General features: G+C 37.5%; 1 protein-coding gene across 4 annotated transcripts in view; it reads left to right on the top strand.

The window, feature by feature from the left end:
• The window catches only part of LOC131029208 (elongator complex protein 4), a 112,302-nt gene that overhangs the window by 44,967 nt on the left and 48,797 nt on the right, over positions 1-18,538 (top strand). For all 4 annotated transcript variants that reach the window (XM_057959612.2, XM_057959611.2, XM_057959613.2 and 1 more), the window contains one exon: positions 11,995-12,151. In XM_057959612.2, the coding sequence (XP_057815595.1) occupies positions 11,995-12,151 (157 nt within the window). The remainder of the gene's footprint in view (positions 1-11,994; positions 12,152-18,538) is intronic.

Here is an 18,538-nt window from a genome sequence, read left to right as displayed (position 1 = left end):
GATATTCTGTTTGTAATCTTGGTCACAACCTGGTTCCAGAGATTGGAGGATCTAGTACCTTTGTCTAAAGGGAGACCCAAATATTTACAAGGCAATTCTCCTTCTTTAAATTTAAGGATTTTTAGAATACTTGTTCGAAGTTCTTTGTTTGTGTTAAAGAAAGTTATATTAGACTTAATAGTGTTGATTTCTTGACCGGAGATATTAGTGTAGTTATTCAGAATTTTTTTAATTCCATTAGCCTCCATATGGCTACTTGATCCAAACAACATGGTGTCATCCACAAATTGTTGGTGGGTGATAGGCTCCATGTTAGAGGTTATTTTTATACCAACGAGCAGAGCCTTTTCTCTGGCCCTGTTGATCAACCTCCCAAGAGATTCAGCCATTATAATGAAGAGGAAGGGGGAAAGGGGGTCCCCTTGTTTGAGGCCTCTGGAAATTTCGAAGAAGCCCTCTGAGGGCCCATTGACAAGGATTGATATCCTTGGAGTTGCGATACATTCGAATACTAAATTGATCCATTGCTTATTAAACCCGAAAGCATCCAAACATTTACATAGAAAGTGCCAATCCACTTTGTCATATGCTTTCTTAATGTCAAGTTTTATCAGCATGCTCGGAGATTTGCTGTTTTGTATTGAGTGAATAGCCTCTTGGGCGATGATTATACCATCATAAATGGATCTATTTGGCACAAATCCAGTCTGTTCCTCACTGATAATAATGGGGAGGAGGGTTAGTAATCTATTTGCCATTGTTTTAGTGAGTAATTTATATAGAGTATTACATAAAGCTATTGGGCGGAAGTCCTTGAAACTTTCCATGACCTCCTTCTTGGGGATTAGGGCGATGAAGGTATTATTAAGTTCTCTGAGGATTTTCCCAGAGTTTCTCATCCCCTCTAAGGCCTCAGTAATTTCCCCACCCATGAAGCTCCAACATTTTTGATAGAAGTGAGCCGGGAACCCATCGGGGCCAAGAGCCTTGTCTGGACCCATTTGAAATAAGGCTGATTCTACTTCTTCTTTTGTTAATTTTTTGTTGAGCATTAAGTTGTTTTCTTTTGATATTAATTTCGGAATATTTTTTAAGAAATCACTCTCCTTGGTCCATTTAGAGCCCTCCCAATTATTAAGGATAGTCTCAAAATACCCCACAACAGTTTTAGCAATGATTTCCGGGTTGTCAGTAAAGTCCCCTGATGCCAATTTGATTTTGTTGATTTTGTTTAATGCTCTACGATGTTTAGTGCTATTGTGAAAGAAACTCGTGTTTCTATCACCGGCATCAAGCCAGTTATCCCTAGATTTCTGTTTCCAGAAGATCTCTTCACGAACTAAAATCTCCTCATAACGAGCCAAATTGCTTTTTTCTTGCTGATATAAGAGGTCATTCATCCCATACTTTATCACTTCCTCATTAATAATCTCCATCTCCTTTTCAGTCTCTGTTTTTTGTGAAAAGATATTTCCAAAGTGCTCTTTGTTCCACCTTGTTAATTGTTGCTTGATCTTCTTAAGTTTAGTTACTATTTTGAAGGTTTTGGAGCCAATGACGTTGGTGTCATTCCACCATTTTTCAATGAGTTGTAATAGATTTTCATCTCTGAGCCACATTTTTTCAAAGCGAAAGGGGGTTTTAGTCGGTTTAAGAGCTTCTGTTATAGTTAATTGGACCGGGAAATGGTCTGATCCGGAGATGGGAAGGACAATGGTATCAAAGGATTGTGACAGATTACCAAATAGAAAAAATCTATCTAGTTTTTCTGCAATATTGCAGAAACCTTGTCTTCTGTTATTCCAGGTAAAGGCCTCACTTTTGGCAGTTAAATCTAACAAGTTGCATTTATGCATCCAGTTCCTGAAGTCTAAGCATGTTTGAGTCATCTTGTTGATACCCCCCCACTTTTCCTTGGGGTCCAGAATTGCATTGAAATCTCCACCAATAAGGCATGATTGATCACATTCGTTAAGAAGGAAATTCTCAATTTCCTCCCAGACTCCCTTTTTTGCATGTGTTTGTGTAGGATCATAAACATTAATTAATGTGAAATTTAAGTTGCTTTTGAGGCTCACAACTCTACCACACATCCAGTTCGGGGTCTTCCTTATCATACTGAAGGAAACTAGCCTTGGATCCCAAATGATGGCTAGTCCACCAGATGCTCCAGAGGCAGATTGCCCTTCAAGTTCTTTGATACCTATTTTTTTCTTTAAGTTTGTTAATTCACTGTTATTAAGTTTGGTTTCTTGTATTAAGAATAATTCCGGATTGTATTTGGCAATGCATTGTTTTACGATACACTGTTTGTTAGGAGCATTCAGGCCCCTAACATTCCACGTAAGGAGTTTCATGGTTCATTGGGAAGGATCTTCCCCTTCCCTGCCTCAAAAATATTAGTGATTTTAGTCTGGCCAACTGCACACCCAGCCCGAGAGAGTAATTCAGTCATAGTTTTCCTACCCCTCTTCTTATGGTCGGTGGCAAAGTCAGGGGGGGAACAATGCTCAATAGTGTTAGCTATTCCCAGGCAGTCCCTGACATCAATTGTTGCATCACCAGAGGGAGGGGTGATCATAACCTAAGAGAAGGGCATACACAATTCTCTGGCTAACAGAGATTTCTGTAATGCAAGTTCTTCCTCATCAGCGATCTCATTAATAAATAACTCCATAAGATCATTTGTAACAGAGTTGCCCACATAATCAAGTATGCACTTATCCTCAAGGCCTCTTCTATTATCATCACCCTTCATGATGGTGCTCTTGTTTGTTAATTGATTTTTTTCCTTTTTATTCTTTCGTTTTTTGTTTCTATCTTTGCTTTTTTTGTTCTTTTTCTTCTTCTTTTCTTTTTTCTTTTTGTTTTTATCCCTATTTTCTAAATTTAGGGTCAGATCACTTAGAGAGTCATTTTCCTCCAAAGTATTCATAATTTGAGCTGATAGAGCTTCTTGGTGACTGAGGGTGGTTTCCAGAATAAGGGGGCCTTTAGATACGTCTGCAATGTTCAGGTCATAAATAATTTTGTTGGCTGTAGGTATAAGGATTGGCGAGAGACTCTGTTCGTTCGCAGGGTCTCTCCTCCTAAGTTCCACTACAGGATCTTTGAGTGAAGTTTCTTTTCCCTTGCTTTCTGATAACCTTAGTGTGTTATTTGAAACCACAGATCCCAAATTTTGTCTATTTAACATGAAACCTCCCTTAGGGTTGAATTTAATGTCCAAAACCTCCCCCCTTGAAGCTTTAATGCATGTTATTTTTGACCCATAATCAGAGGAAAAGCAAGTCTTAGGAATGAAATCATTCGCGGTGATCTCTAGTTTGATTTCATAGATTGAGTGATTTGTAATAATTTTAATGGGAACAAATGTTGATTTACCTATCTCAATATTGGCTAAAATATTGATATCAGAGGATTCCAGGTAGTTATCCTTCAAACCCTCGAAGCCTCCTAAAAATTCTCCTAGTTTTTTAAGGATCTCTTTATGGATTAATTCAACCGGCATGTTAGGGAGTCGAATCCACTTTGGAACCCTAATTTTCTCGACATCTTTAGGGGAGAAATTAGGTTTCCAATTGAAAAATTTAAAACAGTAACCCTTAAAAAATCTTAGATTATTTTTAAGTAAATTCTCTTTAAGATCCGCCGTGTTGCAATTGATAAATAAAAAATCGCTTTCTAAGTTCATGATACTTATTTGGTTTCCCGTGAGGGATTTCAGCCATTGTTGAATCTCCGAGGATGGGATGCCATAACTGAACCATTTGCCAAAGAGCCCGCGAGCGTTGTAACAATCCCATAATTCCTCAGTATGATTATTACTTATAATCATAATATTATCTGTATTGAAGACCGGCGGCTTCTGAAAGTTAGGAGGGCCATACTTGGGGAAGATCTCCTCCCTTGTTCTGGTAACAGAAACTGGATTAAATGAAGAGGGTTTTCTAACCCCAAGTGTGGTTCTGTTAGCCTCCGAAGCCATGTGTCCTTGGAACTTCGACAGAGTCACGGGCCGTAAGACAGGAGAACTTTTTTTGTAAGGGCAACCCAAAGTTGATCTATCTCTTGAGAGAAAGAGGGGCGCTTGCTTTTTCTGAGCAAAAGTGGATTTCTGATTTATACAGGGCGACCTTGCCCTACTCATAGGATAAAGCCGAGAGTTCTTCGCCGAAGAAGCTAAGGGGGCTTCTGAAAAAGGTAGACGGTCGGACAATGCCCCCAAGGCTCGTCTGCTGATATCATTAAGCTTTAAAGAAGTTAGGTTAGCCCCTGTAGCTTAAGGGATTAGGGCATTTAGACCATTCTCCAAGCGTATGTCTATAAATTGTTCTTCCAGAGGAGCAAAACTGTTCTTCCATCGCTCGAGATGCCTCCCGGACCCTGGTAAAAATCTCTGAGGTTTCGCAGGGGGGTTTCTGCTTTTCGCAGTTATATCTGTTATTCTTATTTTTTCCATCTTGAATTTTCTATATTAATATTGTTATAATATATAATTATTAATAATATAATAATATATAAATATTGATAATATAACTATAAGATAATAATATTATATATATTAATATGAATACAATATTATATCATTATAACATATAATTATTATTAATTTAATGTAAACATATAATATTAAGTGTGGAAGAATAGTGATTGTGACAGATTGGATTGGGCATCACAATTGGAGGTGCTCATTGGTTGGGGATTGAATCAATGAGAGCCATAGGCAATATACTAATACAATCAGCCATAGATTGCTATGCCATGCTCAAAATAACAATTATTGCTAAACAACCTCTATAATTGCCTTTGCAGTCGCATGCTGTGGAATCAAGTCCTAAGTTGCATTAGAAATCGAGTCCCAAAAACTCATAAATAACAATTAAAATTGCTATTTTTGGTGATGTTAGGTTTTATAGCAAAATTTCGGTGAGTTTTTCTCGATTTTTGGTGAATAAATGGTGATTTTATGTGATGAACCCATGAAAGATGAGGCCACCTGGCTTGGATGGCAATATTGGTTGCAAACTGTGCAAGTTTGTCTCCTTCCAGAAAAATCAGAGGAAGAAATCAGATTTATGCTAGCTGTTTGTCTTATCCTTTGTAGGAAAAAAGAACCAGATTTGGTCTGGAATATTCTATTAGAACCATCGACTTCTTGAAGAAGCTTAGTTTTGTTTTGTAGTGGCAGTTGTATCCATTTTGTCTTGTAGTGACAGCTGTATCCTAGAAGGGAAATTAGATCTGTTTTGTCTTTAGCATCAAACCACCCTAGGATTTCTCTTTGGCAGCTATGTGCCAACTGTCTGCAGCTATTTGTGAACCAGAAGCTTCTACCAACTTCAGCCAACTCATTGCTAACTGTGGTTGGCCTCTTTACAGATTGGCATCCCTTCATGGAAGGCAATCAGATTGTTTACTTGCCTTGTACTACAAGTTAATGTACTGCCCGAAGTGGGTATATATTGAAGACTCTACTTTGTCTTTTGGTATGCTGAATATTTTGGTTTGCCTTTGTGCACGATTTGGGTTTTGGGATGGAACTCCCAAGAGGTCACCACTGCTGTTGTGTGTTGCTATTCGAGCTCTATATGTTCTTGAGACGAAACCTCAAGATCATGTGTTGCTGTTTGAATTCTATATTGTGTTCTATGTAATCTGAAAGCTCAAATTACTGTTGTAAAGAAATTCTATATTAGTTCAATAGCAAATATATTCCTGATTTTGCAGTTCCCAAGTTGAAACGTGTTTATTGATGCTCTAAATCTGTGTAAGCACTAAAAATCTGAATGTTCTATAAGTAATTTTGAGCTCCTTATAGTGTGTATTTATTTTCCTAAACCAGTCTGAATCTATATTGTGCAACGAGTTTGTTTCTTTGAATTTAACAGTTTAAGTACAAGGATTTAGATCATACAGACCTTAAGGTCCTTACATTTTAGGTGGGTTTTATTTGACGAATTGCGATAAGTTTGAGGAAAAATCTGCAGCAAGTTTTACTATGAGTAACTTGCCATTGATTTGGATGTGCAAGTACTCGCAAGGTTTTACATCCTTGCTCTAGGTACATAGAAAACTACTTATCTAACATTGCAGCATAAAGTTTGGCAAATGTATGCCCAATCATGATAGGAATGTATTTGCTAAGATTGGGCAGATTCCTAGACTTATGAATAGGATGGATCATATGCTAAGATCAAGATTGAGGCAAGCTTGAACAAGCAACCTCATTAAAAAGCTTTGCCAAAGGGGAGGTTCAGGAATTTACAATAAGTTCATCTTGGAGGCCTTTGAAATCTGTTGCCTTGTTGGTACATATCTTTAGAATAGCTTTCTTGGCATTAATTGTGGAGAAAATGATAGAAATTGCTGGTGAAATTTGAGACCATGATAGTAGGTTGTTATGGCACATTGTAAAGAGAGCTAGCATTGGAAACTAATGCATTGGGGCTAGTCTTAGAGGCTATATTTGTAGGTTTCCTTGGGGGAAGAGTGTGCCAAAAACGTTTGGGGGAATGGTGAAGATCAATAAGGAGGGCAAGTTGACAAGGAAGAAGCTCTTGCTTGTGGTGGTGGTGAAGACAACAACATTCCTTACAGATGGAGGGCATGGAGGGGGGTCATGTGTTAGTGAAAACCAAAGCATTTGATGGAGAGAACTGCATTTGTTATCAAAGGTTCTGTGGTTGAAGATAATGTAAAGTGTGGGGACAAGATTTGAAGGTAGCACCCCAAAGGGCTTGGCAAAGGGATTTGTACATGGAATCAATAGTCGATAAAAAATGGAGAGAAAAACAACATAGTCAAGGGTACACTCACCAAAAAATTGGATTGTGGTACATCTAGTGATAGAAAATGTGATGGGAGAGGGTGGGTGGAAGACTAAGGAGTGAGAATTAGCGAGTAGGGTGAAGGTCATTGTGGCATGATCAACAAGTGGGAGTTGAGAGGAAATAAGGAAACCATGGATGTGGTGGATAAGGTACTATTAGATAAGATCATAATCCACAACACTCGCACCACCACTATGAGGAAAGCAAGTGAATCTATTTTAATCAAGGAAGCAAGGGAGTCTATTGAGAATATGAAGGCTCTAAGATTCCCCTAATTGGAGAATATTTTTCTAGGCCGTGACAACAATATTCCCATCAATAGAAACTCTTTGTAAACCAAACTCCTTTGGATCCATCTTATGAAAGCATAGCTCATCCTTTTGAGGATCATGAATGGGTGTCTAGTGGGTCCCAATATGGTATTAAAGTCACTCAAAAGAATGAGATTGCTAGTTGTGGAGTATTTTGAAATCCTGGGTCTCCATCAATGTGAATGACAGACGAAGATGGGGGTTGGTAGCACACAACAATGAAGACATTTTGAAGAAGAATTGGCCCCTTTTGAATTTGGAGTCACATGTATCTAGAGTGGACGTTAGAGGCTATCAGTGAAACTCTATATCTAGGTTATTATAAATGAGGTAGGCTACCTCTCTTGAACAACAAACACCATTAGATATAGGAGTCTCATGACGAAAAGCTGAGATCCAAAATAACTAGTAAAAGGAGGGAGTGCTTGTTAGGTTTTTTTTGGTTTTAGCGAGGAAGATGTGATTTTGGGAAGCTATTGCATCTTGAAAAGTCCTTAGAGAAGACCATATGACAGCAGTGCACTTCTAACAAGTAATGGAGATGCCATTAGCACCCATAGAGACTTGAGGACTATGTTATGTTGATGGTGTAGGGGATGACCACCTACGAGGGGGAGAATCGTGAATGACACACCTACAATTCTTAATAAGAACGCACTTGTTTTCTTTCTAGGTACAAATTGTTGAGACATGGACCAGCTAGGACTCGAACCTAGGACCTTCCATACGCTGCTGGAGTGCTCTACCACTGAGCTATTGGCCCCTCTTGGACCAGTCCATCGTCAATCTGGGTGTGGCTTATTTCCAACACCAACACCCCCCCTTAAGCCACACCTCTTGTGTGCTTGGGGCTCCTAGCCTGGACTTGGCTCTGATACCATGTTGAGACATGGACCAGCTAGGACTCGAACCTAGGACCTTCCATACGCTGCTGGAGTGCTCTACCACTGAGCTACTGGCCCCTCTTGGACCAGTCCATCGTCAATCCGGGTGTGGCTTATTTCCAACACCAACACAAATAACCCAAATATGAGCTTTTCAAAGCTCTTGCACCTAGGAGCATTTGAGATCCGTGTCGACATAGATTCTTTGTGGAAGTGAAAAGATTCTCTTTTTTGCTCAAAAAGCTTGTAAACGCTCTCTTCAGTCTTGAATTGAGTGACAAGGTTTTTTTCTGGTAGGGTCCAATTATTGTTGAGTGAAATATCATTCAAATTCAAAGATTTATGCAATAATGCATGATCTATCTGTAAAGAATCAGCTGGTTTAGGGAGCCCATGGACAAGAAGGTTTAGTGCCTTTTCTTTTTCAAACTTTGCTTGGATAGCTGTTTGCATAATTGGAGGTGGTTTTTTCCCCTTAACCACTTGCACCCATGGATTTTGTCCGTCAACCTTTTTGTTTTGAATAACTGCAGTTTCTTGAAGAAGGTGCTTGTGCTGATAGGGCTATCTCTAATTGCTTTTTAATTTTTTTTTTGAAACTTTTTCATTAAGTTGTTTGAGGCATAGAGAATCAGTTGCAGTGGCTAGGGTCTGTTTGAGTTATAGTAATCCTTGCTGTCAAATCAGCAATATTATTATCTCTCTCCTTCATTTGTGCTGGGATAGCAACTAGAAATCCCAGATTTCAGAACCTAAAGCTTTAATTCAATATACCTGGCTGTAAATGCTAGCATATTTCAGTTTGGGTGTCAGCACCTTGTGATAGCAAGGAGTTATACATTCCTGCATTGGGGGGAGCAACATTCTGCTCAGCTGTATATGAATGCTCCTCTTTTGATCAGATCAGAATAATGAGAGTGTCATCTAGGGTTGTTCGAGCCTTATCAAGAGACATTCCTGACGTTAAAGTCTCAGGTCTGAAAGTAATGCCAACTTGCAATGGATCAGTGGCCTTGTGAAAGCTTTGAATGTAAGGTTGAGTTCCTTAGCTTTGTCATGCTCTTCCTTTTCAAATTCGAGTCTAACAACTGTGTCAAGTTCAATAATTGAAAGACGTGTATTTCTTTGACCACTTGCATCCATGAGCTATATTTTAATTTCATCCAAGGGTTTTGTTTTAATTTCGTATACTTCTTCTTGGATACATTGAATGTGATTGATCACATTAGGCTTGGTGTTGCTTGAGTTAAGTAAGCCTTACCTTTATGTTGGCAATGTTATTGTCTTTCTTTTATTGTCGCTGAGGCAGCAACAAGAGTTCTGAAAATATGGTTCTTGGTTTATCAAATTCTGAGATTATGCTGTAGCTTGTTATGTGGTGAACCTTGGGCGTTTTGACCATACAAGACCAAGAAATCTCTTGAAACTAAAGAGTTACCATATTCAAGGGGAAATTCTAGTTCCAACACCTTCAGTTGTTAATCAATAGAGTTCCTCAAGGATCAAACATTCGTGAATGATGAATTCCCAAAATACAAAAAATTCAGGAAATTTGAAAGTAGAGTACACTGCATTCAAAGGAATGATCTTCCTGAATTCTTGAACTTGAAGATTTTTTTAACCCTCAAAGAAGTTGAGGAAGAGCTATCCTTTCACAAACGACATTCAGGGGACATGACTGAGACTGCACAAATGACTCCAACAAGCAATTCGCATAAAGTTTTGCAAATTTGTGATGCATTTGCCCTCTATGGGTCACAATTTCTTATTGCAAGGTTGGTCAGCATGTACAGCAAAATCCTCCTGTTTCAGTTAAGTCAAGCAAAGGAAGCTGATAATGACTGGATATCAGGAAATGACTTGTGGAATGGTCAATTACATTTGGAAAACAACATTCCATGTTTTTTGAGGAATATGAACTCAAAAAAATAGATCCCTTTCAATCTGTTATCTTCTCAAAATGTCCCTAACATAGCATCAGATCTTTTAAATTTTTGAAATGGGGACAAAATTGCGGGAGGATAGGTGACAGAATGAGAAACAATATTTGTAAGAATGAGGATGAAGGATGAAATTCAGGAATAGGGGCACAAATTTCAGGGCTTCTTGGAGGAAAAAGGATGGAATTAGAAAGGGATAACTACAGGAATGAGGCAGAGAGAAAGGATCACATGAGAAGGGTTTTCTTTCTTCCGGTAGGGCAGGCTTAGTTCGTAATCATTAAGATTAGATAGACATAAGCGGATTTGGTGCCAGGTTTCTCATTTTATATTTTGCTGTTTACTTTTGGCCTATAGAAATATATTGTATTATAGGCGTATCTGCTGAATCTACTACAACAAACACAAACTGTTTCCCTTTTTTTACCTGGGTTACATGATAGCTAGTTGAAGTTAGATATAGAAAGGAAGAAAGCAACGAGGAAAGAAATTATATGTGTGCACAAGTGATCAAGTAGGTCAATTGGACTCAAAAAGTATATTCAATTGCAAGATAAAAGTTCTCAGTAATTAAACAGTAAAACAATGTAAACTTAAACAGGAAAGGAAAGGCCGAAGTGGTTAAATTCTTAACTGTAAGTCACCAGTATAGATTCTGGTTAAGGTTTGGGTTGGTTACAGGAGTCAAATCATTTCTTTGGGCCTTAGGTATGGTACAGCTTGAGTACTTTTCAAAAAATACTATATTTATACAAATTATGGACAAGGTTAACAAATCTAATTATAATATGAATGTTATATAGATAAACTAATAAGAATAATAGGAAAACACTACTGATAATTGATACTTTAAAATATTGAATAAGCCATGGTGTGTGATATATCTCAGGTTTGTAATATTTGTTTATAGAAAGGAATATATTCAATGGTCATAGTCAAATCAAAGAATCACATTAGAAAATCACCATATTTCTCTTCATTGGGTGCATCCAAATCAGCAATTGGTTCATTAGAATCAAATGCAGTAGGATTTGTAGCAGTTACGTTTTTAAACATTTTTTTTATGCTTCTCTTTGTGTTCTTAAAAAAGTTACGCCTGTTGTATCCAGACCAGAACTGTTTTGTAATTACGTTCTAATTATGATAGTCAGGTACCATGAAAATTAGAACCTGTCAGGTGCATGTGAAGTACTTGGACAAGTACAAATAGCCTTGTGAGAGAAAGACCCCTCATTGAACAAATATGTGATGAAGAGTATAGCTGGAGAACAAAGTTGGAAGAAAGCACATGCATGTGTCTGCCACAACACTCAAGCTAGAAGAACTGATAACATCATCAATTGCCATGAGAGGGCGAATGCAGTATATTGATAATGTCAACAGGGGAATGCCCAAAATGAAGATGGCCATGCTGGATGATTGTCACCTGTCAGGATGTGTGCTTCTGCACATAGATGAACTACAGTGAATGTATGTGTATATGTATCAACAGGATAGAAAATATAAAGACATGCATCTATAAATAATTTAAAATTCACATTTTCTTTGGGCTGGTTTCATTTAGGACACGCAATAAAATCATGCAAGGTTTTCCTCAATCCAAAACCCAGTTGGGAAACATTGAAAGAGATATATAAACATGAAAAGATTTCAAGGAGTTCTAGCTTATGGAATATTTTTTTGGTAGGAATTGTGGTAGGCAAGATGTATAAGGGTTTCTATTAGTGTAGAGTTGGTGCAATGCAAACAATATTCTCCATGTAATATCCTAGGAATCTTGTGTAATGAAAAAATTCTATTTAGAATAGATAGCAATTGCATTTGTATTTCTAATTAATGTTTATAGCCAATTCACAACTTTTTCACTCTAGTGTTGTTATCATTTGAAATCATCTTCTTTTTCCATTATGTTTTACAATTTTTAGAGTCTCTATTGCAGTTATGATTTATCATTCAATGTAGTTTCAGAATGTTTTCTTTCTGAAATTGTATGAATGTCAAGGCTGATTGGCTTTGTTCCTATCAGGTAATACAAATGATTTTTGTAGCAATTTTGACTTGCGAAAACCTATGGAAAGGTCTATGCTGAATACGTCAAAAGTGGAGTGTGTTAGTCTTCAAGCCATTTCAGACCTAACAGTAATTAAGGAAAAATGCTCCTCATTTCTTTCCAAGTTTCCAAGGTTTGCCTTAGCATCAGCCATAGATTTGCATGCAAATTTTAACTGCAGTTTTATGCTATTATGTTCTTAGATTTTGGAACATGATCAATTTATCAGTTAGGCAAATGGAACTTTCTATAAGAACTGAATGTATTCTTGCATAAATGAAGATGGTTTGGGTTTTGCCAATGTAATACTGTATTAATTTTCTTGAAATGCCTTATGCTGCTTATGCGTTAATAAGCGTAGCTCTTCTACGATTCAATTGCAGAAACACAAAATCACACTCTGGAAATTTGATTTAAGATGACAATGCCCATTTGTGGACTAATCTGATACAAACCATAACCCTTTGTTCCTAAGCGGTAAAGAACAATCTTTTTAATTTTTGATTTACAAAGGAAGCAGAGATTTGATTTACAAAGAAAGCAGAGGCATTCTGTTAATACTTTTAATTCCTTATAAAGAACTAGTTTACTGAATCATAATAGGGTTCCGTACAGGTATGTGGGTATGGTACAATGGTATGGCAAATTTGTTTTGGGGGCTGGCTACATTCATACAGAAAACATATAAAAACCATAAATATAGAATGATATAAAATTAATAAATTATCAATGAATAATATTAATAATGCCAAAATGTTAATAAATTAGTATTTGCTTATTTTATGAAATAATATATACAACTTAATAGTAAATGTGCACATATAAATATAATTTAATGATAATATTAATATTAAACTAATGATGCATGAATGATAAAAACAAAATATTATAATATAGATATCACACATGCTTAGCTCGTTTGGTTAGATGAGAGTGATCCATGATTTATGGTCGAGTGGATTAGACAGGCAATTCGGATCTGTATGTCTTAGTTTCATGCAATATTCCATTTTTTGTGTTAAGTTGAGTCCAAAACACGCCACTGGCAACAACAATACTCAGATTAGCTTTTGAAGTGCCATCAGAGAAGAGATCTGGATAATTAATAGAGACAGAAGGGCTGCTAGAAATGTGAGAGCTGAAAAAATCTTAGAGGTTCCACCTTTGAATAAGATTGAGTTTAGCTGTAGAGAGGATGGTAGGGTTCTGGTTTTTACTTTGAAGTAGACTTGGGCATTTTCAATCACGGTGTGCTGGATTTTTTAAATCAGATCTTTCCTTTGGATGGCTTTATTTTCAAAGATTCTATTGGTCCCGTCCAATCAAATATTCCACATGCAGAAAAAGAGAATAGAAGACCATAAGAACTTAATGAGAGGTTTACCTTTTGAAGAGTTGCTGTAGCATTTTTTTCCATTTTGCAGTGCAGGTGTCCATTTATAATTTATTTCCTGAAGCAAATAAAAGCAAAGAGCAAGAGAGATCTAGACTATGGATGCTTCATCACAGTACAATAAGAGCTGATCTTTGGGTTACATTACCTTTGAAGCTTCTGAAACATAAGTAGGGGCCCACAATGCCCCTTTTAAAAGATATTATCTAGAATAAATCTTTTTTTGTCTAACAAGCCGTTAAAATATTTTTGTTGTGAGGTGACATTTTGGCTTCAGATGTTGTTCAAATAGCTGTCAGTAGGTTCACTATCCTTATACAGGATATACATGAAAACTATTTTTTAAAGATCATTAGACATTTGGGTTGAATTCGGCCCACTTCTGTTACAACATTTTTTGAGTTTATCAGGCCAGCTATGTTAGGATGAACTCATGACTTGTACATATAGTTGCTGCTATATACATCTCCATTTCCAGTGGGACAACTGCTAATTCTATTTTTCCATCTGCTCTACTTGCTGGATCCTTTTGCACTATCTGGCCGCATGAATGCCACATCCTCCAGTATTATTTTGCTGCAATCTACCTATAAATCTAGCTGGCCTACTACTTAACACACCTTATGGCACTAAGATGCCCTTAGAGAGAGTTGAACCTTGGTCTGCATCATAAGAACAAAATGATCCAACCACTTGACCACATCTCCATTAATGCTGTTCATGAAAATTTGTTACTTCTCATGGAGATTGCCTTGAGATAACTTAAAATACATATGGGTGAAATTTTACAAAAAATATACTTTCTAATATATTCAACACATTGCGAGAGTCATTTTCCATTGGTTTAATCTATTAGTTTTTTAATTTGCCCCCTTAACTACAACACAAAACGAAATAATGTGTAAGGATCATTGTATACATACTCATTGAGTTCTCACAGTCTTGGCATATACTTGCAAGTGAATTTTAAAATTGATTTACTCGAGTTGGTATTTGAACCTTGGTGATTTAAGTTTCGACAAGTACAAGGGCTGAACTAGTGTCAACTACACATGAGTAGTTGGTGAATTCTGTTGATGTATAGCTAGGTTGGATCCCTTGGGTGCGCCGACCTAGTCAACCGAATTACTAATGGGCCTTCGGCCTTAGCAATTTGCCTTTGTATTGGGCCCTATTTGAGTGGTCAAAGTAAATTCCTATAATTGTAACATGTAAAGGACTTCATGTAATGTGTGGCCCTAATTGGGCGTATCTACTTGGGCGTATGGGTTAATGTAACTTGTAATTCAATAGGTCAGGACCTATTGGATGTGTAACTTGTAACTTGGGGCAAGACCTATGTAATTTGCAATTTAAATTATGTAACTTTGCGCCAATCTCTCCAAGGCCGACCTAGATCTTCAAGTGTTTGAAGGCATATAAAAGGGGAGCGACTTGAGGTCACAAAGATATTCATTCATGCTATCATCTTCTTGCTATATGTGAATTCTGATCTGCACTTCAGAAGTCAACAAATTCACCCTAGAAGACAGCGAATTCTTCCTAGAGGACAGCAAAGTCATTATCATCCATGGCGAACCTGATTTCATGTGACATGTTGGGTTTCTAGGCAAGCGAATCACCCTCAAGTCTAGCGAATCTCTCCTCATGTTGGGCGAACATGTTTGAGTGGAAGATATTTGCCTAAATCTGCTCCTACAGACTGTGAACATGAACTAGGGTCTGCTCTTTATCATTCTGGAAATTCATTAAGTTCAGATCAGAACTTAAGTCATAGATAAGTCTGCTCCTATTCTGCCCTAACTGGGTGAACTTGCAACTGGTTATTTTCTGCTCCTAATATAATCAGATCTGAGATCTTAGTTGCTGGATTTTTCCTCCAAGAGGGAGGTTTTCCCAGGGTATCATCATGTTATGTGTTTACTTTACTTTGCATTCTTATTTTCTGTTAATTTCAGCATGGCATCATACATTAGAGCTGAAGATAGATTGGATGGTGCATCCAATTTCACTTCATGGAAATTCAGAATCATGATGGCATTGAATGATCTCTCTAAGTACATCAGCAAAGAGTCTTTCGAGCCCTCAGCTGAAGAAGATAAGGAAGCTTGGAGAAAGGAAGACTTTCAAGCTCAACAGATAATAGTGGATTCCGTCAAGGATCATATCGTGCCTCTCATCACCAAGCCAAAGACAGCAAAAGAAATGTTCAGCACCTTGGAGAAGATGTATGAGATCAACAACACCAGTCGCATCCTATCATTGAAGCAACAACTTCACCACATCAAGATGGCAAAAGGAGAATGTGTAGCTGTATACTTCAAGAGGATTTCTGATCTGAAGGATCAGCTCTCTTCTGTTGGGAAAGTTGTTGAAGATAGTGACCTATCCATGATGGCTCTTAATGGTCTTCCATCATCTTGGGAAGCATTCATTCAAGGAATCAACGCAAGGATTGAAGTTTCACAGTTTGATTGCTTGAGGACAAATTGTTTACAAGAAGAGTCACGGCTTATTGCAAGAGGACTTGAGCGTGATCATTATGATGTGGAAAATCAAGTTCTTGCTTCGCATATGGAGAAAGGTAAAGGAAGAAAGTGGGATAGAGACAGAGGTTCTGATTCTGCTCCTAAAGCAAAAAGGAAGGAGGACTTATCTCACATCCAATGCTTTAAGTGTAATAAGTTTGGTCATTTTGCTCGGGATTGCAAAATCGGGACTTCTCTTGCTTCCTCTGCAGAAGTTGGCATAGGAACTCCTCAGAAGGAACATAAGTCAAATGAAGACTTCCTTTTCTAAAAGGGAAGAAAATGTCAGAAGGAGCTTCAGAAGAAGCTCGTCAGCTCCAGAGGGAGCTTGTTGTTTTCAGCTTCAGAAGGAGCTTGTTTGTTGTTTCATCTTTAGAGGATGCCACATCCTTGGTTAAGGAATCTTCCGGGAGAAGATTGAGGTGAAAGCCCTCTGTTAAGGCAATCTTCCGGGAGAAGGTTGAGGTGAAAGCCCTTGTTCCACCCTCTGCAAGTAGGCATGGTGGTGTTGCATTCTTCTCTGGGATAAGTTTGAGGATAGAGCCCTCTTTCACCCTCTGCGAGTAGGCATGGTGGGTATCATGGTGTATTTGTCCATTCCCTGTGAGTGTGTATGGTGGGTATCATGGAAGAAATTCCATGATGAGTTTGTTCACCTTCTGGGAGTAGCTATGGTGAACGTATCATGTGTTTCATCCGTGGGAGTAGCCATGGTGGTAGTCACTATGTGACTTGGTCATTCCGAAGGAATCCTCCCTAGCTAAGAGGGAGTGTTGATGTATAGCTAGGTCGGATCTCTTGGGTGGGCCGACCTAGTCAACCGAATTACTAATGGGCCTTCGGCCTTAGCAATTTGCCTTTGTATTGGGCCCTATTTGAGCGGGTAAAGTAAATTCCTATAATTGTAACATGTAAAGGACTTCATGTAACATGTGGCCCTAATTGGGCGTATGGGTTAATATAACTTGTAATTCAATAGGTCAGGACCTGACCTATTGAATGTGTAACTTGTAACTTGGGGCAAGACCTATGTAATTTGCAATTTAAATTATGTAACTTGGCGCCAATCTCTCCAAGGCCGACCTAGATCTTCAAGTGTTTGAATGCATATAAAAGGGGAGCGACTTGAGGTCACAAAGATATTCATTCATGCGATCATCTTCTGCTATATGCGAATTCTGATCTGCACTTCAGAAGTCAACAAATTCACCCTAGAAGACAGCGAATTCTTCCTAGAGGACAGCGAAGTCATTATCATGCATGGCGAATCTGATTTCATGTGACATGTTGGGTTTCTAGGCAATCAAATGACCCTCAAGTCTAGCGAATCTCTCCTCATGCTGGGTGAACATGTTTGAGTGGAGGATATTTGCCTAAATCTGCTCCTACAGACTGTGAACATGAACTAGGGTCTGCTCTTTATCATTCTGGAAATTCATTAAGTTCAGATCAGAACTTAAGTCTTAGATAAGTCTGCTCCTATTCTGCCCTAGCTGGGTGAACTTGTAACTGGTTATTTTCTGCTCCTAATATAATCAGATCTAAGATCTTAGTTGCTGGGTTTTTCCTCCAAGAGGGAGGTTTTCCCAAGGTATCATCGTGTTATGTGTTTACTTTACTTTGCATTCTTATTTTCTGTTAATTACTGCTAATCTGATTGCTAAAACTAACAAGTTCAACATACAGACTTTTCGAATAAAATTTGGACCTTGCAACAGTGGCAAACCAGAAAAAACACAAAAAATATGTCTAAAGCACTGAAACAATATGATTTTCTTGTCTTTTTAAGGTTACATGCCTATGTCATCTCCTCACACAGCATTTGGGGCTTTGCTTAAATGAATTTGAATAATTTTAGAGTGGATTTGAAGAGTAAATTTGTGTAATTTTGGGTTCTAGGTCAGAATGTTTTTTTTTTATAATTATTTTTTCCCAAACATTGCAAGCATGCAAAATCTTTCCTAAAATTTCAGGTTTCTAAAATGATTGGAAAGCATTGAATTCAATTTTTCATAATTTTAAATGTTGATTTATACTTATTTTTATCAATAAAGTTGTATTTTTGTACATAGGGTTTAGAGTACGGGGACAAATAATTGTTATTTTGCATTAAATTATTATTTTTTTTGTTTTTAATTATGTTTGAAATGTATTTAATGTGAATGTGAATTTAATTTTTCTATTCATATCATTGTTTTTAATTTTATTTGCTGTTTTTTAATACTTAAACATGTTGTAGTTTAACATACAATGGTATTAGGCTTAGCATCAAGAAGTAGAAGCTGATTTGTGGATGTCGCTTGGAAACATGCCACAACTAGAATGGTCTAGGGAGTGTTATTTGCAAATTATATGGCAAGAGGACGTATGGAGGAATCAATTGGCTCAAGTACCATCTCACATGTATTCTTTGCTGTGACATCAAGGCATGTTTCAATGCCATGAAAGAGAAACAACAAGACATGTAGGCACCCTTGCATCATTGGTTCAGAACAAATTAGAGAAAGAAGGTCATATGTAGCTATAGGAGCAACCATTAAAGGCCAACTTGGCAACATAAATATAGGGTAGATAGGACAGATTGTGAGCTCTAGTTGTG

This window comes from Cryptomeria japonica, chromosome 3 (assembly GCF_030272615.1).
Source record: "Cryptomeria japonica chromosome 3, Sugi_1.0, whole genome shotgun sequence".
NCBI classification, from domain to species: Eukaryota; Viridiplantae; Streptophyta; class Pinopsida; order Cupressales; family Cupressaceae; genus Cryptomeria; species Cryptomeria japonica.
The sequence above is the reverse complement of the archived record's forward strand: the minus strand, read 5'-3'. Positions and strand labels throughout refer to the sequence as shown.